Raw genomic sequence first — 17205 nt, 5'->3', positions numbered from 1 at the left:
GTGCCCCCCCCCCCTTGGACCTGTTGCCCTGGGCCTAGTCGACCTTGACCAGAAGACATCATTGGCCACCAGTAGACCCAACACATGAATAAAGCTAAAAATATGATGCTTGATAGCAGCGTGACCTTGATTTTGTGTGTGTGAATGCACATTAATATTTTAAGGATAGATTTCCCATTAGACAATGTAAGCAAGTTCACGGAGTGCCACAGACTTAGGGGAAACCTAGTTAACAGCTGCCTACAGCTTAAAAAATTCAACATTTTTAATGAACTGCACCCGTTACGCTGATTTATTAAGGATCACGATGCAGAAAGTGACATCCCTGCATTCTACAACATGAAAATCCATGTTTAACATGATGTGTTGTGCTTTACTCCGGTCTTATACATATTATTGTTATTGAAGTGGAATGCTGTGATGACCTCATGCTGTGATGACCTCATACTGTGATGACTATAAGGTGAGGGAAAAGAGACAATAGGATTTGGGTTCAGAAACAAGAGTTTTATCCACTAAAAGGAGCGTTGTCAGGAGAGCAACACATACCCCAGTGAGCTTCTACTTTAGGAAGAGCTTGGTGGTCCCTGGATAATGCATAGGTAAATCAGGGAGATTTTTTTATAGTCTCCTCACACATTGAATTATGCATTATACAGGGCCTACATAATGTATTCTTGCTTGAGAAACCTGCAGAGGTTGTCGCCCCATAATGAATAGTAAAATGTGGGAGTTGGATTTATTCATCAAGAGGGAAAGTTGTCAGGCGATTTTTTTTAATGGCACATTTTCAGCTTTTGGGCATATTTTCCTCAGGGGCTGTGCTAGGCCTGACCCAGGTCAGCGCCCCAAGTCCTTACTGCGGAGCACCTTTTATTCCATCTTATGGAGGCTGTGCTGGCTTGGCATAAATGGCCCAGCTGGTGAGATCAGAGATGTCCCTTGTAACTGGCCCACCGAGCAGCCGCACACCTGGGGGGCCTGATCACCCAAGAGGTTGTATGGCAGGGGGACTGCTTGTGACCTGGACCTGTCACCCTACGGTTAGACCTTGTCGGCCCAGGCCGGAAAATATTGCCGTTCATACAATTATTCCCTCACTTACATCTCCATAGATTTAATTTATGTGCATGAATGGGTAAGACTTGTCTTTGTCTATATTTTCTTATAAGGCTTTGTTTTTAGAATCTCATTGATGTCCCCCGGGCCATGAAGGGTACCTGTGTGACTGTAGAATGGGCCTGACACGCACGCCATCGGCTTACAAGCCGTTACTGGACCTTCCAACATTTGGGCCGAATTCCTTTGTGTTTTAAAATCAAAGCCGCTGTCACTAAACCGAGTCTCGTGTTAATTTCCCCCTCCCACATAAATAAAATATATTGCGTCTCTGGCCCACATCAGAAGCCGAGCTCCCCCTTTCATTGCCCACACTGGCATCATCACTCTTGTCTAAACCTTCCTGAGAGATCCTGCCAAGTGCTGAATGCTTATTCAAGATTTTAGTGGCTTTAACGAGAGCGCTATTTCCTATACACTGAACAGATGTCGTGGAATTTTACATGCACAACGTGGACTCCTCCTTGCTTTCGGAGTCCTCCTCTCACCGCTGCCCTCCCTTTCCTGGCTGGCACAGGGTACGGTGTGGCAATGAAGTCCCTCTGGATGAAAGCCGTAGATACTTGGCTGCAGGAGGTGGCAGTTTGGCTGAGAAAATTCATAGACAGCCAGTGCAAAATTACAGCCGGAATATGTCTCTATATGCTATATGGAATAGGAGCTATTGGACCTGGTGCGCCATACTGTCTGGGCACAAAGACCCAAAGTCTCAGACCATAGTCGTAATATGTTCATTTAGTTGTATTTTACTCTTCCTCTATCTTGAGTTGAGGATCCTAATTGAACTCCGTTGTATTATTGTTATTTTAACATATATTTGTCTATTGTGATGCGCACTCTCCCTCCCCATACCCTACATGTAGCATGTGCAATTGTCATTGCCACAGATGTGTTAGTTTTCTTCTGACCATCATTCAGAGGACACTAAAAACTGTTCTCCTATGGGTGATGATCAAGGGAAGTTTGTTAGTAAAGCCCTGAGGGACCAAAACAGATATTCAAGTTAGTTTTAGCTCTCAAAATAGGGATGCCTTTTCACAGAGCAACGAGGACCAAATGACCATCAGAGGTCCACAGTTGACTCTCTTCGTCTATTGTCCATGAAAGTCAGGGCATAGCTGAGAAGTAACAAGGAGCTTGCAATCTGTTATAGCTCCAAGATCAGCCCTGATGATAATATGTTCCGTAGAAGATATTTGACTGGTGCCCAGCAGTATTAAAGACAGACATGTTTTTTTCCTATTGGCAGTTGATAACAAATTCCACTATCTTGTTAATTCATTTCTCTAATCTTTTTAATATTGTTAATCATTTTGTTTACTGTGCCTGGCAGGAAATGAAGGGAAGTAATGGCGGGCTAAAAGCCTCAGTGGACTTGGTTGGCTTGCTCAAAAAAAAAAAGAAGTATTTTCATTACGGAGGTGGATCTTTTCTTCTTGTGGATATTCCTGCAAGAAAAACATCAATTTGTTCCCTTTCCAACAAAATACAATCAGAAAATGGAATTTGCATAATGTTACCAATTTTTTATTTCCTCTGCTAAATGATATACATTAAATGCTTAGCACACTGCAAGAAGCCTGCTTATGGTGTACCATTAGTTTACTGGAATTAAATTGGCACAGGTTTAAAGGGACTTTGTTTGCCTTCATCTTCATCTTGGATCTCCTTATCTCCCCGGGGCTCTTTTAGAATTAAAAACATACACTTTATAAGTTGTTTTATTGCATGGGATGGGTTAAGATTTCCAAACTCCAATTCTAATATTCCAACTGATAATATTGGTGATCATGCATTTTTTAGCATTGCTCCTTGAGTTTGGTAGCCCATCTGCTACTAAAGTTTAGACACAAGTATCAAGATCATGAGTTATTTATAATATTCTCTGATTACCTACTACTCAGAAGAAGTCTACCTCAATGGGCAACAGAGATATACATTAACTGAATATATTCTACTAATTTCATCACCATGTTAGATTGTAAATTATATATTCAACATTTACCAACGGGCTATAAGAGATATTTACAGCAATAGACCTAAGAGTGTCAACAGGTTAGTGGTGATAAAGTGTAATCCACACTTATTACTGGGTTGGGTCTTTTGCCAAAGAGTCCATACTGCTTGCTGCAGGCTTGGTATAAGATGGGCCTTAGTGATCTTCTTAAACATGTTGTGCATGGGACTACACTGAAAAGCTTCCTTTTTCTCTGTCTTTAGCATCTATCAAAACATAGAAACTGACACAATGAAGGCTGAAATAAACTAACATTTGTAACAATTCGGCTTCTTGGTCTGAGATGATTAGGGAGAACCTTTGGAAACAATGTCTTCTGCCAAGTCAGGTTCCTTCTCAGTTGAGACTCCAGATACTGTGAATGCTGTTTGTCTTTTAATCAAAAGTACTAGATGTGAAGATGTGATTAGCAAGACAGGTTAAATAGAGCTGAAATAGAGTAACCAACTACTAGAAAAAAAACACTTCACAACATTTTGTTCCAAAAGTTGTTCCTTCTACATATCATGTTCAGAAAAAAAGGTTTTTATGGTTATTTCTGGCAGTTTGTCAATGACCTCTGTTGAACAAAATATGTTAGAGATACTTTTGACCATTTGATTTCTGGTGGCAGGTGAGGTCATATTTTCTTTGCTGTAAAGGCAATGACTTTTTAGATGACCAGAGATTTACCAGAGATTAAAGTAACTCAGATGACTGGCATATTTTTTAATACACAGTGGAATTTTGGACAAGGCACAGAAACATATTCATAATATATAAAATACATAAATGTACTTATGCTGAGAACGTAATACAATAATATATCAGTTAGTAAAAAAAACTGAAAATGGGAAAAACTAATCCCTGGACAAGAATATTGCTTTAAATAAAACATATGTCTATGAATACCCTTTCTCACCCAAAAATCCATTGCACTCCAATCTAAAGATTGCATACACAATGGGACCATGATTCCTCTGATTAATATTAGCCTATTATTTTCCTTGCCTATGCTGTGGAAATTACCCCATAGATGAGTTTACAGATTTTGAATGTTATACTGGCATCATGATGAGATCACCTGTTAATTGCCTCTTTGGTAGTGTAGATAAGCCACATTTAGATAAACACTGAAATTTTTCACTCTTTATACATTTCGTAGCCCATCTTTGTACTCTCTTTGATGTTGTTGCAGCAATATATAGCGATATAGTGAGACGGAATCCCCAATATTTATGGCTCAGATGGTATTCGCTGGGTAGGCTCTGAATTTTTGTTCTCTTTTGTGTACTTATTGGTCATTATTATTTTAGCAGTAACCCATGAATCTGAGTGTGTATGTCATTTATGGTCTTTAGGCTGTACTCCCCTTTCTGTATATTATTTGTGTATATATGCAGTTTCTGACCAAACCTTGGGATTGAGCATCCCCTTCTGCCACACAGATGTCTTATTAATGGTGCCCAGAGAAGGCTTTAAATTGCTTGAGATTCTCAATGGGTGCCACTGTCCCACTGATTCACCCCCTTGGTAACTAATATAACCATGACAAATTTGATAGGAGTCATCAAAATTGGGGAACTTTAGTGGTTGGACCTCCAGGGTGTCCTTCTCGATTAAAGAGGCCAATTATTGAACTGTCTTTGCCATGCTGCCTGCCAACCTGCCAACTGCTTTTTAGTTGTATACCTGGTTGTGGGAGTGTGGTTTATGATTGTTTGTAATAGCTATTTTTCTGACCCTGCACTGTCTTGCTCTCTTTCTCTGTTTCTCTTTTCCACCCTGCACTCTCTGTAACTCACTTTTGTCCTTCATGTCTCATTCTTTCTCTGCACTGCCCCTGTCTTCTCTAATGTCTCCTTCCCTCTCTTTGCTTTATCTCTTCCTTCTTATGTCTCACTCCCTGAACTTCACTTTTTCTCCCTCATTCTTTCTTATTTAGCTCATGTGCTCTCTTGCTCTCTATCTTCTCCATACTGTCTTAATTTATACTCTCTCCCTGCCTCTTATCCTATAACCTTTTTTCCTCCCCTTCTCTCTTTTATTATATATTATATGCTCTCCTATTTCCCTTTGCTGTGTCTCTGACTCCAAACCCTTGGCATAGGGGTCTGATGAGAGGCAGGGAGATGTTGTGAGGGACCCTTGCCAGACTGGATGTGCAGGGTGCAGTGTGTGCCAGGCTACCAGGCTCTGCATGTGAAGGTACCAGGAATGTGTTCTCTGTGTGCCAGCAGTCCTGGCATCCCTGGGTTGTGCATGTCACTCTGAGCACAGATGTCCCTCGATGTTAACTCCTCTCATATGAGCCTTGTCACTGATCTGTGGCCATGGACATTTATATCCTGACAGGGCAACTCAATCTACTTGTATGTGTCAACACAAATGTCCTCTTGTGCCTACTCTACAATTCTACAATAGAATCATATCCCAGTAGACCAGTATAGATGTGGCTTTGTGTGTGTGTATATATATATATATATATATATAGCATTTACCTGTATCCAATGGTACATAACATGTATATATATATATATATATATATATATATCATATACAACTTTAGAGTATCAAATGTATGTATTTGTTTCTTTTTAATTATATATATATATATATGTTTTGTATATATATAAAATATATATATGTGTGTGTGTCTGTATGTTTACATGTGTGTGTGTTAAATATTTCTATATATGTCTTATATCTTTATATTATACCGGTATATATATATATATATATATATATATATATATATATGTCATTAAACCATATAATAATGTAATTAAATAAACATGTACATACATTTGATACTATAGTCTATAGTTATATATGTTTATTCTTTAGAAGGAATTATCTTGAGTTTGTCTGTAGTTATGTGAAGACTCAATAGTGAATTATTTCATATTAATTCATAGACCTTCTTTTTTGAATTGAAACATTCTTCATTCCTACATCAAAATGCACATAAAAAGCATGTAACAAAATGTGTCCAAATGAAAAGCCTCCATTTGTGAAGTTTGGCATTTCATGGCACAGCCAACATTTTCACATGGCGTTAAATACAAAGCCATGTATCAAAGAAGGGTAAAGCATATTTATTATTAACCCACTGAGAGCTAAAGAGGAGAGTCACATAAAGGTTAAACAACTAGATGATCAGCCTACCTATTTCATGTTGCAAACAGAGCCTTATTGTCATCCGTTATATGGGATCTGCAATTCTGGCAAAAATCTGTCTTTAATTTAGCTTCCCATATAAAAAATCTCAGTGTGTGATAATGAGCAGATGTCATGGAATTTAAACTGTAATCCCTCTCCTCCCTCAGCTTCTCCTCTCGACTCAAACTGGGCACTGCTGTATAGGTGTCATCAAACACAGCCACAGCACACCGGTAATGTGTCCATGTGTATGGATAGGTAGACAGAAAAACAGATAGATAGATAGATAGATGATAGATAGATAGATAGATAGATAGATAGATAGATAGATAGATAGATAGATAGATTTTAGAGTAATACATTTTTGCAGACACATTATCTACATACCCAATATTATTATTACCAATTACTTGGTTACTTTTTTCTATAATATTACCTTTTGCAAATAGAAAAATAAACAAAAATTCAGAATTCTTTTCAAGAATTTTATTTTTTCAAATTTTGAACTTTGTATTTTTGTTGCAACTATTTTATGCCTATTAATGTTAGTTTATTTATTATATTCTAAATATATTTGTATTATATAAAGCTTTAAATTATTTTTATGAACGTAATTAACATGGGGCAAAAAATGTAATAATATGAACCTTTAGAAGAGTGTTAACTATTTTGCTCTCAGGAGATCGACTTTTCCTGGTAATTCGCCTCGCTTGACTTTTAATTTCGGAAAGCGACTTTATATATCCAATATAAGCCGTACTTAAAACACCCAAACGATGCGTATTTTTATTATTTTTGAATTTCATTTTATTAAATGAATAAAACAATGACATTACTATGCAAAAATACACAGTTATCTGGATTAAGAAATAAACGCGCGTTTGTACGCAAAAAAAAAAAAATCAGCTTTTGGTTACATAGTTTTAATATTTACTGTATTCGTTCACATTTTGTTTAATAACTTCTATCCTCTTTCCCTGTATATATATTTCCATGATGTTATTGGTATGTATGTTTGTATATATATATATATATACCGTATATATATATATGTACATAAATAATGTGATTGCGACGTATGTGTATACATGCACACATACATATATGTCACACATCAGTAATATATATCTGAGGGGTAGGGGCACAGATGTCTGAGTGCAGCAGTTGATGCCAAGCCCCTCCTGGCATTGCCCCATGGTATACACTTGGCACTGGGCACAGCCTTGCAGCTCCCCCAGATGGGAGGCCCCTCTACACACAGTCTGTGTGGATGATGCCCGCGTTTTGCCCCTGATCCCAGAAATATACCAGGAGATGTATGGTATCAGCTTATATAAATATATTGGATATAAGAAACTTCACTCCTGTGTCATCTGTTGCTCGGAGAAAGCACATACACATGCACAACACAAACACCGTGTGTGCAATATTTCAGGACATTACTTTTATATTTATTTTAGTTATCTTATTTGCATCTTAAATTTTTGGTTGACTTAAACATATTTTAAGTCGCTGTTTTTGGCTAAAACTCATAGTTTATCAAAATAACGATTGCTATTATTATTATTATTATTATTATTGTTATTTTACAAACTATTATTTATTGTAACCTGAATATAGGAAGAAATATACATGGTTATTATTATTTATAGGGTTAACCTGGATTTGGTAGCCTTAATAGATGCTTTAATATAGAATAAATGGAAAGGGTGCAGCCATTTACCTAGCGTTTAAAGATTTGAGGCGTAATAAAAAATATATTTACATATATATATTATTGTAAATAACGTGTTTCTGCGTTTCTTCTTGTGTGCATGCGATTGTGTCTGTTTTTAGGGACGTTTGCATTTTATTTGTAGTCATTTAGGGAATTTTAACTAAAAGTTGTTTGTGGATGATAATATTCCTGAGTAGACCCATGATATATGTATATATATCACAGCACCACGATATATATAAATATATATTTATATATATATATATATATATATATATATATATTCCTCACAGCACCACGCTATATAAATATATGCACAAATGTACTTACACTAAATACATAACATAACCTAATATTATAAACGTACCCATGTGTACCCATGGACTTATGTGTGCGTACTAGTAGTAATGATTTTACACAATATACATGTATATATGTATATATATATATATATATATATATATATATATATATATATATACGGGTGTGTGTGTCCCTATGTCTAGCCTAGAAAAAATATTTTTTAGATATTCGGAATGTCTGTATGATCAAGATCTGTCAGGTAGGTTGGCAGTGAAGGGGTTAATGAGCGGCTGAAACAAATGTTGGCATTTTTGAGAAGCCCCCCAGTCCCCTGAGGAAGCCAACAATGTCTAACTTCAGTCTCCTGTACCCACAGGGGCTGCATATGTCCTCTCTCTCCTTCTGCCAAGTCCTTGCTCAGATCCCACTTCCTATTCTCTCCTCGTCATCTTTCTTACCTTCTCTCTTTTACTCTCCCCCTCATCCCTCTTTGTTTTGGAAAATAAAGAAAAACAAAACAACAGTAAAGTTCCCCATTATCCTCAGAGACCTAGTGCCTTATATTTAAGATAGGAGATGCTCTATGCAGGAGCAGACAGGGGAATCAGATGCTGCTTGTGGTAAATGTCCTGGGGCTGGAGGACAAGATTGTGATATCTTAGTAAATGGCGTGCTGTTCCTGGAAGACAAAGCGGTAGCTCCTAGGACTAATTTAAGGCAGATAGGGTGGCCTTTCTGATCCTAATTCGAATGTTGTTTTCCTTAGAAGATCACAATACTGTCCTTACATCAGGCGCCGATCCATCCGGGCTGTCCAAAATTAAATAAATACCCTGTATCTCGAGGATAGGTAGTGTCCCCTACTAAATCAGGTGACACACACACACACACACACACACACACACACATATATATATATATATATATATATATATATATATATGTATATATATATATATGTATATATATATATATATATATATATATATATATAGTGCCAGGTGCCTCAATACTCATCGAAGCTCCAGGGGTCAGATCTCTAAAGGGTTCAGATGTGTCTTCATTTACAGTTTTTTTAATGGTTATCCCCGACAAATTATATGCAGTTTATCATTCTACCTTAAATATCTTACATCACACCAACACATACCTGTTTGCACACACCTGTACATATATATTGTTATTATTACAAGTTTTTCATATTTAAGCATGTATATATATGTATATATATATATATATATATATATATATATATATATATATATATATATAATGTATGGGTATTATCAAATCTTATATTTATAGTATAGCATAGGCGCCGCTAAATATGGCATATATAGAGAGATAGATAGAAGATAGATAGATAGATAGATAGATAGATAGATAGATAGATAGATAGATAGATGTAATATGTGTGTGTATATATATATACATATATATATATATATAATGTGTATGTATATATATATATATATGATTGAATATTTAATAATAATACATTTTAGTTTTTTCTGCGTTCAGAGGCAGGGAAATAGATAGCATCTGTATTAATTACATTAATTCAGTTGCTCTGTCACACTCACAAACTGTGAGCTCTTTGGCTCAGGAGGTCTAACATAACTGGTATACTCTAAGTTTTTAATATTAGTTAAAATACTACAGCTAATATTTTACAAATATAATTATCGGAATTGTAAGTAGAACTTTGTGACAGTCGGTTTTGGATATTTTCCATCCTTGTCCTCCTCTTATGTAAGAGATAGGTTATAAGCTTAGCGTTATTTAATGAAAGGCTACTGATTAAGATGTCCGTGTCCAGGACAGAGGAAATGGATCCGACTTTCAGCACCATGACCATGGATAGCTCCACACTGCTTCATCTCCACAAATCCAGCTTCTAAACCAGTCATCAACCAGCATTCCCAGCACAGACACCTAACAGATGTTCACAATGTATCCAGACCTCTTCATCAAAGTAGCTTGAAGTCACCACTACCCCCCAAAGACCCCAAGCACTGCCCTTTAGCCTTGCTATCAAGAATCACCTGATCCCTTCCTCTGCAGGTAAGAATGTCCTGATCACTCTTTAGCTCTTATTAATGAAATCCGAATAGCCCACAATAGAAGAATTTGTACAATATTTCGTTACAGTCTCCCAGTTTCTTATTCATTCGGATGATTTTAATTATGATAAACAAATATTGTAAATTCCATTTATGCTATGTGAGTTTATATACTATTTTTTGCAATGATCCGTTCCAGGCAGTCAGAAACACTATTGAAGTGTACAATGCCCCCCTGAGATCTCTTATTCTTCACAGCCCAGAGGAATAACTATTTGATTTGTCCCATGATACCCAGCAAATATGACAAATCTTTAATATTTATTAATTGCACCCTATAAAGGCTTTTAATTACTAGTTAAATTGGTGCACGTGAGATTTTTCCAGCTGGACATCTTGTAAAATTCCTGCAGCAAGAACGACACCTCACTCCTCTAGATGAGATTTATGGATTGAGGAATTAACAGACCATAAATGCCCTTTAAATTCCTAACCATTTTATTCTGCTACACAATTATTTCGAAAAATAGGGATACAATTGTAAAATAACATTTTTAAATTAAACACGAGTCATTGTTTTTTTTAAATATTTATTACTTCAATTAAAATGGACACAAACACGACACTTCTGGTGCCCCCCACAAACTATTTACCTTTTTTTTTTTTCTACAAGTTTAACGATGGTATTTATCTTGTGAACATGTATCAGAGACATCGAAAAAAGTATTAAAAAAATAGTAACTATGATTTTTAACACATGAGATACTAGATCATGCCCTTAGGAGCAAAATAAATAAATAAATAAATAAAATTAAAAAAATAAAAAAATATTTCTAATGTATTTCCTGGAAGCATCTCAGCCAGGTTGGTCAAACGGATTCACCGACGAAATAAAAATATGTTTTTTAAATAAAAAAAAAGTGAGTGTGTGTATATATATATATATATATATATATATATATATATATATAGTGTATCTGTATTTTTTTCTTTTTCAACTACATGCATTACAGAAAAAAAATGTGTTCTGGCAATATGCAAAATTCTCCATCCAAACAGATAAAAACACCAATATGACACACAATTTTATAAAATAACATTTAGTGGTTTACAACAGGGTTTTTCAATTTTTGTTTTTTTCAGGAGACTGAAATGTTTGTCACGTGCCATTTTAACCCTTTGATTACCAGAGGACGTAGAGGTCAAAGCGTTAACTGCATTTGCACATCATAAACACATTTATTTGGTCCCCATCATAATATATAATTTAATTTCACATTGCATAGATTTTCCTGTTCATTTTCTTCTTCCTGTTCGTTTTTTTTTTATCACTTTATTGCCTTTAAGATTTCTCTCAGTGATTGAGTTTTAATTTACTTTCCTCTATATGAGCCCGTTTACAGATGGAGAAATAGATTAGGTTTAATTGCAGACAGAAATGTATGAAGTCTTTACATAGAACATTTGATTTTACTTGCCGCAAATATATGCCTATGTGTATATTTATATGTGTTTTGTGTTTGTGTGCATATATTGTATATATATATATATATAATGTGTGTGTATAACATGTATTATTGTTTTGCCTGCAACAACCAAAGCTATATACATCTTCACACGATGGTTTAAATCAACACACTATAGCTTTACACACTGATTTTGATATATATATATAGATATACATATATATTTATGTATGTGTATATCTATATCTATATATATATATATACATGTGTGTGTGGTGTGTGTGTGCATGTATAATGTATGTGCGTAAATATATATATATAATTTTTTATTATATTTTGTCTGCAACAACCAAACCTACTTAAGGCATATGTATCCTTCTCACAATGGGTTAAATCAATTCACTATAGGTCTTACAAATGAAACCAGGCTCTTCCCTACTTATATTGCACCTCAGGGGCGGACCCCCCATAGTCACGTGGATTGCCTTTAGTGCTAGACTCAGTCGCAGTCCTTAGTTGGGGGTGGTGGGAGTACAGAGGGGACACATCTACTATTATACATAAACAGGTGTCTAAAACGAAATTGGTTTCTATGTGCAAACATGGTGTGGCCCTGGGTATGTACAACCATAGTGGGACTGTAGGTGGGGATGGGGGTGGAGTGGGGCTTATCTGGAGGACAGATCTGTGACCCGCTAATATCAAGAAATTAGACCGTTTCAATGTTGTATGATGTTACGCTCATCCAACACAGCTCTTTGTTAAAGACAAAAAGCCCACCTGATCAATTCTGGTTTAAAGGACTGCGTGGCCCTCTGTACAACACTCCTGTATAAGATAACAGGGCCACCTTTTATAACTTAGTTGTTGAATACAAGGGTCGCCCAAAAACTCTTGTTTGCACCCGAGGTTGTCCCTTAGGCCCTCCTTCTGACCCTTTTAACATTTCCTGGTACACACTGGACAGTCACGCGTGGAAAATGGAAATGGGTTGGTCAGTTATGGAAAAATGCATTGAGTTCCTCATACATGGGGGCCCTATCGTGGTGGACGTGCATATCGTAAGGCAACAGGTTCTCAGAGTGGACCCCACTGCGCATACCAGAGGAGCCAAAGAGCAGACTGTGTCCTGAGGGCCTGGAGGAGGGCAGGGAGGAGTAGTGCATAGAGTAGTGGTAATTTTTGTCGTGGTCGGGAGAAGAGTCCTGTTTCAGAGAGAAGTTGCCGTTAATGCACAGTGGTGGGCTTAAAGGGGCATCATACTCAGAGCTATTGTAGTCCGGAGACGCGTTCCCATACAGGGACTCGTAGGTGGCACAGTAGCCATGGCTTCTCAGGGGGTGGGAGCTGGCTATAGTGCTGGACTGGCACTGGGAGCCTGAGAGCCTGGAGCACGGGTAAGTGTAAGGGTGCATGGCGAAGGAAGAGTTTGGCCCGTGGTACCTTCCACCCTCTTGCCCTTGCTCAGTGAGGAAATTCCTGGAGTTCAGCTGCAAACAGCCGGCCACCAGGTTGGTGGTGGGCTGGGACAGTCCCTTGCAGAGGGTCTGAACGTAGGATACCAGGTCTGGTCTTTTGCCTGACCTCAGGATCTCAGAAAGAGCCCAAATGTAGTTCTTGGCGAGTCTGAGAGTCTCAATCTTGGAGAGCTTCTGGGTCTTGGAGTAACAGGGGACCACCTTCCTTAGGTTGTCCAAAGCAGAGTTCAGGTCGTGCATACGGTTCCTCTCTCTGGCATTAGCTTTCTGCCTCCTTACCTTGGACCTCTCTAGCCTGGCCTTGGTCATCTTCCTCTTCTTGGGCCCTCGTTTTTTGGGCCTTTCCCCCTCTGTCTCGTCTGCCCCTTCTTCCTCCTCTTCCTCCTCATCCTCCTCTCCTCCAATATCCCCCTCATCCTTGCTCTCGCTCAGGGAGCCCTCGGTGTGTGCGTCCTGCAGGCTCTTCTCGTCCCTGTCCTCCTTGTCACTCATGTCATCTCCGCACTCGTCGGACCAGCTGGCGAATTTCTGCACTTCTGGAATGAGGCCGGTCTCGGTAAACAGTCGGGTCAACATGATCGCTGCAAGAGGAGACCGGACACATTATATTTACATATATAGCATTACCTGACATATATATATATAGCGATAACATATAGAATTCCGCAATAACCAGAGACCAAATTAATTATATACATAGATGCATTTGATCATATATTTATCAGTATATATTGTTTAAATATCCGTATACATAAATACATATATATATATAAACAATCCAGAGATATATATTTTTATATATACAGATAAGGTATTTGAATACACATTGTTTTTTCGTCAAATATATATGTATAAAATATATAAAATATATATATATATCTTGCTATTGTAAATAAGCACAGATGTTATAGATTAACAATTAGCACAAACATCAGATTACAAAGCGATAAAACATATAAGGAAAATCTTGAAAATAATGTGAAAATTTGCAAAAGTACAGACCCCGATATATATATATATATATATATATATATATATATATATATATATATATATATATAAAAAATCAGATCGACATAAGGCATGCAGAGGAGCGGTTTCTGAAGAAGAGCGGTTTGGGATGTAAAGCGATATACGTAGCAGGACCGATCAAAACGAGATTCCAAACAGAATATTACAATGTAGGGATAAAACTACAATGTATCGGGGATATTAAACAGAACGGAGCTGTATATAGGGGTTAGGAATGGCAGACTAATATTAAAGCAGCGATACAATGTACCAAGCAGAGGCTGGATCAATATACGCCTGGCCTATCAGTTACCGGAATTACCGGCTCTTCTTATTATCTCCCAGCCCTGGCACCGTGAGAATGAACAGCTCAGGTCTGTACCTGAAGCCCGTGGCGTGTCCTCCCCAGCCCGGTCTTCTCTGTCTCAGATCGGTATACGGTTCCCTTAATATACGGGGCTCTTACCCCAGACATTCCTTCCCCCGATCTCTTCACAGCCTGGAATTAATTGGCTTTCAATTTAGCCATCACCGCTCCAAATTAAAGGCTGTCAAATAATGTTGATAGATCCAATTATTATTTCATTATAAGCTCCTAATTTCCCTGCCCTCTCTGTTTGTCTGATGGGATAGGACCATTCCTATTATATGAGAGAGGTGGGTATGAGATCGCTCTAATAACACGGTATGTACTATGCGGCGAGATACCCAGTGAGATATACATAAAGATGTATATATGGATAGATATAGATAATAGATACAGATAGCATATATAATAATTAATACCATTCTACATACAGTTCCTTTATTCAAATCTTCCAATTATTCTTTAAATATTTAGCTAAAAACATGCAACATCGGGGATATAGTATAGGGTAAATGAATGCATATTCTGTGTATAATAATATACATAATCTTAAAAAAAGGCATTTTCATTGTAATTTGCAAATTATTTTGGCCTTACCAGTAAAATGTTCTATAAAAAAGACAATACCGAAATGTATATATATATCTCTCCCCAGACTCATCATCTATTTAAATTTACAAAAATGAAATAAAAAAATAAAATATATATATATATAGTGTGTGTGTTTAACATATTTATATAATATATATGCAAATGTTTATTAATATATATATGAAATTGATACATTTAATTCCTAAATATATGCATTTTCTATAATTGTATATAATGTAGCCATATCTGTGCTGTGTATCTGGAGCACCTGACAGTATGCTTTTTGTGTGTCTGTACCTGAGTGTAATGTATGTATCTATATAGATAGAAGAGGCTGACAGACACAGGATGATGGCATGTGCCAGTCCCGTTCTCCCCATGCCAAGTCTATATGATGCACAGCTCGCCTTCCTGCCCCAGACACCCCGAGTCTGCATGGGGCGGTGGGGCCACGAAACGGCTAGGATACGGGATCCATATACAGGTAGCTGGTGTTTGCCGTTAAAGGTGTATACGAGGGAAATAAATGGGGGGATTCAGGGCTGGGGCTGTCTCTTCCCCTCTTTCCAAGTTGGAGATGCTTCTTCTGAGCCCAACTTACCTCCAGAGCTAAAAGCTGAAGAAATTTATGACATGCTTCATAGCATCTTCTGGGAGTAGAGCGATCTCCTTGAGGTTCTCAAGCTCCTTCAGAGTGCAATCCAAAAGGAGGAGAGGGTGGCATGTCTACCGAGTCATGGTACCAGCTCTGATGCCAGGCCATATGGTTGGCACGTCATCCGCGGGAGCGATCACACGGGAGCCTCTGATTGACGTGCGGTTGGATTGAGGGAGATTTGGGTCCCTGGGGGAGAGGGGGGGGGGACTCACCATCTGTCACTCTCCTAAAAAAAAAAGAGAGGGAGAGAGAGAGAGAGAAAGAAAGATAGAAGAGAAAGAAACATAGAGAAAAGGTCTGTACACACAGCAAAGGGGGCAGAAATGTGCACAGAAGAAGGAGGGGGTGAACAAAAGGTACCCACCTTCACTGAGGGTGTGCACCTCAATTAAGGAACATGGACTGGGGGTTATAAATGCTCAGGTATAAGGATGAAGGCAAGGGGGGCAAATAAAAGCTGTCCACTTAGGAATACTGGGGTGGTTTAAGAAAGAAAGAAAGTGCCCCTTGAAATTATGGAGCAATAAGGAAGAAAAATGCTATTCTCCAATAAGGGTGAGAAGGTCTGGGGCTGAAAGTGTTCTTATTGGGGTGAGGAAGGAGCCCTAATTAGAGAACTCGAAATGGGGATATTTATTGACTCATCTGCAAGAGATACACAACAGTTTTTACAATGAAGCAGAACAAACACAACACACAAATAGTGTGAACAATATATATATAGATATTACACAGCTGTATACAATGCACAGGACCATACACTGAGCTATAGGTACAAAACTCACACAATTAAATGATACATTATACAAATATATACAGGGTAACACAATGGGTTACATGTGATTCACAGGGTGAGATACACTCACTACACAACCTGTAGAATACATACAATAAGACACATTATACAGTTATAAAGAATGCACTCTGTTAGACACATTATACACAATCCATCATCCTATAGATACAGACCAGCATAATGCACAGCATAGTCAGGTGCACATATAACAGTATTGTACATTGCCAGATACACACATATTATATGAGTGACACAACTCACACTACACAGCTATATATCCAACTCATGCTATTAGAGACACACGTCACAATTATGTAGAATATGGACACTCCACATACACAAATTACACAATTGCATGCAATGCACACCATCACATCATCTGATATGCACATGAAGAACCTTGTCACATACACATTACTTGTGATTAAGTAAACATATTCTTTGTAAACATTGATGTAAACAATGGATCATATTGACA

General features: G+C 37.5%; 1 protein-coding gene across 1 annotated transcript; it reads right to left on the bottom strand.

The window, feature by feature from the left end:
• Positions 1–12821: 12821 nt before the first annotated feature.
• LOC149274151 (neurogenic differentiation factor 2-like) lies at positions 12822–13880 on the bottom strand. Its single transcript, XM_089505749.1, has one exon. The coding sequence runs from the start codon at positions 13878–13880 to the stop codon at positions 12822–12824; it is 1059 nt and encodes a 352-aa protein (XP_089361875.1).
• Between the last annotated feature and the right edge of the window lie 3325 nt (positions 13881–17205).

This window comes from Sceloporus occidentalis, unplaced genomic scaffold, assembly GCF_023333645.1.
Source record: "Sceloporus occidentalis isolate IW3139 unplaced genomic scaffold, rSceOcc1.0.p SCAF_345, whole genome shotgun sequence".
Classification (NCBI taxonomy): domain Eukaryota; kingdom Metazoa; phylum Chordata; class Lepidosauria; order Squamata; family Phrynosomatidae; genus Sceloporus; species Sceloporus occidentalis.
Note: the sequence above shows the minus strand (reverse complement) of the source record. Positions and strands in the feature narration are given on the sequence as shown.